This window comes from Aegilops tauschii, chromosome 7 (assembly GCF_002575655.3).
Source record: "Aegilops tauschii subsp. strangulata cultivar AL8/78 chromosome 7, Aet v6.0, whole genome shotgun sequence".
Taxonomy (NCBI): domain Eukaryota; kingdom Viridiplantae; phylum Streptophyta; class Magnoliopsida; order Poales; family Poaceae; genus Aegilops; species Aegilops tauschii.
The window spans coordinates 591,764,195-591,771,194 of NC_053041.3; the positions used below are offsets into that span (position 1 = coordinate 591,764,195).

The window sequence follows — 7,000 nt, forward strand, 5'->3', positions numbered from 1 at the left end:
CCGATGTCTGGCACCGGCGACTCGGCCACCCAGGACGCACCACGCTTGCTCGGGCGCTTCGATCCATCGCCCCCGGCGCTCATGATGCACCAGCTCATACTTGTCATGCATGTCAATTAGGAAAAAATGTTAGATTTCCCTTTCCAGATTCACAGCATGTTTCCTATTTTCCATTTCAACTTGTACATTGCGATGTCTGGACATCGCCTATCTTAAGTGCATCAGGTTTCCGTTATTACTTGTTGCTTCTCGATGACTACAGCCACTTCTCCTGGACATTTCCCTTGCGCTACAAATCAGATGCCTTTGCTGCTATCCAACGTTTTCGTGCGCTAGTTCAGACACACTTCAACCTGCCGATCCTTACTCTACAAGCTGACAACGGACGAGAATTCGACAGCCATGCCGCCCGCGCCTTCTTCGATACCTATGGCATCGCGTTTCGCATGTCTTGCCCTTACACGTCTGCGCAAAACAGGCGTGCCGAGCGCATGCTCCGCACCCTAAACGAGACTGTTCGTGCCCTGCTCACCCAAGCGTCCATGCCGCCCACGTTCTGGGCCGAAGCTCTCGCCACGGCCACCTTCCTTCACAATCGTCGCCCGTGCCGTGTTCGCCAGTACCTTACTCCTTTTGAGCTTTTGTACTGCGCCTCTCCCGATTACAGTGGCATCCGCGTCTTCGGATGCCTCTGCTACCCGAACACCAGCGCCACTACCGCCCACAAGCTTGCGCCGCGCTCTGTTGCCTGCGTATTCCTCGGCTACTCGTCGGAGCACAAGGGCTACCGGTGCCTCAACCGCGCCACCGGCCGCGTGCTCATCTCCCGCCATGTTTACTTCGACGAGGAACAATTCCCCTTCGCCTCCATTGACGCCACACCTCTGCCTACTTCGGTCGTCGAGGACTTCCAGCCTCCGCCCTCGCCTCCGCCTACCGGGACACCAAGTGTGCCCTCCACATGCCACCAGCAGCCTGCCGCAGCAGCGTCCATTCCCTGCTGCCACAGCACCCCCGTGCCAAGCGCGCCTACTCCTACACCTCCCTCAGCTCGGCCACCGTCACCGGCACGTCCTCCCTCCCCCCTTCCTCCTGCACCACGCCATCCTGCGCCTATGCCCACGCACACCATGGTTACGCGCGCACAGCGTGGTACCTTCAAGCCAATCCCAAAATACGCCCACCTCGCCACTGACGTATCACCCATCTCACCCATCCCAAAATCCGTAAGGGCTGCACTGCGTGATTTGTCGTGGCTAACAGCTATGCAGGAGGAGTACAGGGCACTGATGAGCAACCGAACGTGGGAGCTAGTTCCGCGGCCGCCCGGCGCGAACATCGTCAGCGGCAAATGGTTGTTTCGGCACAAGCTCCGCGCCGACGGCACTCTAGAGCGCTACAAAGCGCGCTGGGTCGTGCGTGGCTTCTCGCAACGCCCCGGCGTCGACTTCTCGGAGACCTTCAGCCCGGTGGTGAAGTCCGCCAGGGTGCGCGCCGTCCTCGCCATCGCCGCCTCCCGCGACTGGCCCGTACATCAAATGGACGTCAACAACGCCTTCTTGCAATGGCACTTGCGCGAGCGTGTCTACTGCCAGCAGCCTGTGGGCTTCGTCGACGACAGCCGCCCCGAGCATGTCTGCCTGCTCGACAAATCCTTGTACGGCCTCAAGCAGGCGCCGCGTGCCTGGTACGAGCGGTTCGCAGAGTTTCTTCGGCGCATCGGGTTCACCTCCAGCAAATCCGACACCTCGTTGTTCATACTACGGCGGGGCAACGACATCGCCTACCTGCTACTATATGTCGACGACGTCGTCCTGACGGCCTCTTCCACGACACTACTCCGCCACTTGATCGACCAGCTGCTGAGTGAGTTCTCCATGAAGGATCTTGGGGCGCTCCACTTCTTCCTCGGCATCTGCGTCATGCGTACTGCCTCTGGGTTCTTCCTGTCACAGCAGAAGTATGCTGAGGAGCTCCTCGACCGTGCCAACATGGTGGACTGCCGTCCCGTGTCCACGCCAGTCGACACACATTCCAAACTCTCCGCCGACGCCGGCGGTCCCGTAGCTGATGCTTCCGAGTATCGCAGCCTCGTCAGCGGCCTTCAGTACCTGACCATGACGCGTCCCGACCTCAGCTATGCAGTACAACAGGCGTGCCTGCACATGCACGACCCGCGCGTGCACCATCTCGCCATGGTGAAGCGCGTCCTGCGCTACATCCGCAGTACCGACGACCACGGCCTCCACATCCATCGCTCGCCGGTCTTGGACCTTGTTGGCTACTCCGACGCTGACTGGGCTGGCTGCCCGGACACGCGTCGCTCGACGTCCGGCTACGCGGTCTTCCTCGGCGACTCGCTGGTGTGCTGGTCGTCCAAGCGCCGGCCCACCGTCTCCCGGTCCAGTGCGGAGGTCGAGTACCGCGCCGTCGCCAATGTGGTTGCTGAGTGCTGCTGGCTCCGCCAGCTTCTCGGCGAGCTCCACGTGATCATCCCCTAGGCGACGGTGGTCTACTGCGACAACATCTCGGCCGTCTACATGGCGGCTAACCCGGTGCATCACCGCCGCACCAAACACATCGAGCTCGACATTCACTTCGTTCGTGAGAAGGTCGCGCTCGGACAGCTTCGCGTGCTACATGTACCTACTACACAGCAATTCGCTGACGTGATGACGAAAGGCCTGCCCACGGCAACATTCCAGGAGTTCAGGTCCAGCTTGTGTGTCCGGCCTCCGGACACAGCAGCTGCGGCGGGGTGTTGACGCATGCCTCCTGACCTGGTCACCCACGTCCTCTCTCTCACGTTCCCACGTTCTGCCACCACTGCGTGCTCAACTGCTCACACGAGTCTCTGCCACTACGGTGTGCACGATTGTACATGTAAAACTATATAAGCTGATCAATACGATGCCAAGCACTTAAGGTGCATTGCTCAATCTGTCTTCAATTTCCCAGGCAACAAGCTGGAATATGGTTGATCTAATGCGGACAGAGAAGGACTTGGACGCACCAGAGTAATCGTCGAGAGCACTTCATCGTTGAGCCCATTCGGCGACCCACTGACGGCCCATTGGCCAACGCAAGAAAACCGAAGTCCCGAGCCCATAGTCGTACGTTTCAATCCCCTTCCTAGTCTCAAAAAAAAAAAGTTTCAATCCCCTTCCTCCTCGCTCGACAGAAGCACCGGCGCCATCTACCGCCGCCATGTTTGTCTCAAAAAAAATATATCTACCGCCGCCATGTCCATGCCGTCGAATCGCTCTCACCCGCGGGAGTAAGTCCATTGTTGGAAATAATCCAAACCTAGTCCCGTACTAGCATGCTACAGTAGTTAATTAGGAGTATAGCCATTAGCGCATCTCGTGTCTTGGACTCTTGGTACGTAGCACAAGTTGTAATCATCTCCTCTAGGTTGTGTCTGGTCCGATCGAGTAGATCATGAAGTCTTTTGCCAAGTCGCGTTGGGTCTGCTCCTAGGTGTGTATATGAAGCACACCAGGGCTCTAGTTTTCTATGTATAAAGCCCGTCGATTTGAGAAGAAGTAAAGAAAAGAGAAGGGCGCACCACGTGCCCTTGGCAAAGTTTCGTGGGCGTGTGTTTGGCTACTTTGATTGATATCATCGATCCTGAGGGTGAAAGCCAACACGCGTTTCAACTCGTGTCCAGTATGCAAAGCAGCAGTATCAACGATCGCAAAGTCCTTCACCGATCCCCTGGCCTGACCTCTCATTTCTTTGTTTGTGCAGATCCTCCTTTCCTCCGCACGGCGGCATGGCCGCCGAGAGACTCACCGACGACCTGCTCGTCGAGATACTCTCGCGCGTCCCCGTAAGGTCGGTGTGCCGCTTCAAGTGCGTCTCCAAGCACTGGCTTAGCCTCATTGAGCACCCCGGTCACCGTAGGAAGCTCCCTCAAACCCTAGCCGGCTTCTTCTACACCGTTAGGATCAACAACAGGCAGTTGCCTCTGGAAACAAAAGTCCGCTTCGTCAATGTCTCGGGCAAAAGCTGCCCTCTGGTCGGCACCTCTTTCACCTTCCTGCCCAGCCACCAGCGCATATATCTACTGGACTGCTGCAATGGCCTCCTCCTCTGTCGCTGGTATGGCATTTCCGCTCCGGTTGATGAGTTTTGTTACATCTTGTGCAATCCTGCCACGGAGGAGTGGGTTTCATTGCCCGATCACAGTCATGTTAGCAAGGTGGCCATAGTGTCTCTGGGTTTTGATCCAGCCATCTCTTCCCACTTCTATGTGTTTGTGTTGCTAAAGGATGTCTACTTTAACTTCTACCTTAGCGTTGGCGGAGTGGATGTGTATTCCTCATAAACCAGGAGATGGGATCATAAGGAAGAGAGATGGGGCGAAAATATGGCGGCTGATGTCTTTTTCAACGGCTGCTTGCATTTTCATGCCTATGGCAAAAGGTCATTTTTTTTTGTCTAGCTGTGGTGGACACGAAGAAGGAAACATGGGCGAGTCTTGGTATCCCTCGTCATCTGTATAGTGGTTTTATTCAGCAGTCACAAGGCCGCCTACATTTTGCCAGTTTTGAGAAAGATCTCCATGGTGATGTGCTTCGACTAGTAGTCTATGCTCTCGAGGACTATGACAGCAAAGAATGGATATTGAAGCATAGTGCTGAAACTTCATACCTATTTGGAGGGACAAATGTTGCTGATTCCAGACGGTTTGTCATCCAAAAGGTTGATTCCCGTTGGATTGCGATTCATCCGGAATGTAACTCAGTCTTTTTCACTGTAGGGTGTATTTCTAAATTAATGTGCTATAATATGGACCGTCGGCAAGCGAAAGTGATCTGCAATCTTGATGGCTATCAGCCAGAGCTGCCATATGTCCCATTATATGCAGAGTTACAGTCACTGCACATGACATCGATATGAAGCTACAGGTGTCTTTATAAGTGGATCTTTGATAGGAGTTGACTGTTCTTGCTGCTATACATAGTGAGTTTCCTGGTATATCTGATTGGGTTTAGCTCTCGTTTTCCTCAGGCTGGTTTATGCTTGCTTTTAGCAAAAGGCATGATCAATGATTGCCATGCAGCATAAAGTCGTATCTTTTATTTAAAGTTGGGGGAAAAGCATAAACATCTTATTGACAAAGAACTACCCTGTATCTGTATGCTCTGGTATAATGTCTGAATTCTTTTGTTATTTACCGCCAAATATGTGCTTGAAGGTCGTGGATCACTTTCGATGAATTCGGTGTCACTTCCGTTGATGCTAATTACTTGTTTCATATTTTGGATAAGCAGACAGCACAGAAACTCCACTAATTCAATGCTAATTTACTGCGTGGTTTCTAAAATGTTGATTTTGGACGTCCTATAACACAAACAATTGGCTGTTGCTGTACGAAATGAAATAACAAGAGTCAGTTCTGCCAGTGCTGCTTACATTTTCAGGTAGCATACCATGGCAAAATATATCAGGGCATGGTGGTTTTCAGCGTAGAGCCTCCAAGCCATACTGAAATTATCGCTCCATTGCTGCACCCTGCACCCGTCATTAGCTCGCTTCTCTGTACCAGGGACAGCGCAGATGTTCATCAAGAGATCGATTGGACTTTGTTCTTTGATTACAAGGATTATTAATACTCTAGCTGCCAGCAGAGTAGTGATCTGAACTTCAATTCCGGCTGCTATTCCAGCGCGATAGTGCGAGCATGATTGAAACTGTAGTTTTTCTGGAAGGACTGGTACCGGAGTCGGTATGATTTTTCTATCGAGAGAGACCGGAGATGGTATGATATGATCATGATTTACGCATGCAATTTTGCCATTATAAGTTTCTTTTAGCCACGCCTTTTATCAGATCCTCGTGTTATTTTTTAGTGGGTCAGATCGGACCCTCGTCTCAACTATCTCACATCTACTTCTTTTTGGATAGGGAGAAAAGCTGTTAATTATGGCTACATCGTCCACACAAGTTAGAATTGAGTGCAGCTCCCAGCTCCAAGTTACATGCGTGCTCAGCTACGATTGGTCTGGGCATCTCCATTGGAGTCCCTGCTTTGACTAGTAAACGTGCACGTGCAACGCACGTGTAGCCATGTGCAAAAACAAAGGAAATCAGTAATCAAAATGAAGCTTTACACAATATTCCATCATTAAACAAGTCATTAAGCAAATCTCAAAATTCAACAACCGAAAGAAAAGGCTAGGAATCCAAGGGCTTGAAATTCTTGAGTTTCACACTTCTTATTTATTTGAGACCTTTATGCCTAGTCCAATTGATCCATCTTGTTGACGTTGATTGGTGGACGCTCACCACCCCTTATATACTTGAAAATTTGCCTCACGAGGAAATATTGACCAGAGCGAAAGTCTACTTCAGTCGCGGTTATCTTGGGGACAAGTGAGTTAACCACGTCGTCTTGTTTGCAGGCATCCTTCCTAAGAACTTCATTCTTGATAGCATCACGGAAATACAAGTCATCATGAACTTGATGATGCACACCTACAGAAAATGATAAGCGAACAGTTTAGGTGGTGTTTGGTTCTCTAGTCCTAGGACTTTTTCTAGTCCCAACTAAAAAGTCCCTAGTCCCTAAAAAGTCCCTCCCTATTTGTTTCCAGAGACTAAAAAGTCCCTAGTCCCTTCCTAGAGGTTATTAAATGACCATGTTGCCCCTAGTATATAGAAAAATAAAAATCAAACAACACCATGGGGTGGCGGGCCAATGAGTGCATGGAGGGGCATTGTTGGAAAAGTCCCAAAAAGTCCCAAAAAGACTCTCCTTGAGAGTCTTCTTCATTTAGTCCCAAATGCCTAGTTTAGTCCCTAAAAAGTCCCTCCCGTTTGGTAAAAAAGTCTTTAGGAGGGACTTTTTCTAGTCCCTACACAAAAAAGTCCCTGGAAACAAACACCCCCTTAGTCTAGTTGTTGGAGAATTTTGTAAAATTAAGAAATATAACAAATACTGGCCTTTAAGAAAGTGAACATTGTGGCAAGTTGAGGAGTAATGTATGCATAA

At 51.2% G+C, this 7,000-nt stretch overlaps 1 protein-coding gene across 1 annotated transcript; it reads left to right on the top strand.

The window, feature by feature from the left end:
• Positions 1–2,540: 2,540 nt before the first annotated feature.
• On the top strand, positions 2,541–4,330 carry LOC109749905 (F-box protein At5g07610-like). Its single transcript, XM_020308845.1, has 2 exons — positions 2,541–2,713; positions 3,751–4,330. The coding sequence occupies exons 1-2, from the start codon at positions 2,541–2,543 to the stop codon at positions 4,328–4,330; spliced, it is 753 nt and encodes a 250-aa protein (XP_020164434.1).
• Positions 4,331–7,000: the final 2,670 nt, after the last annotated feature.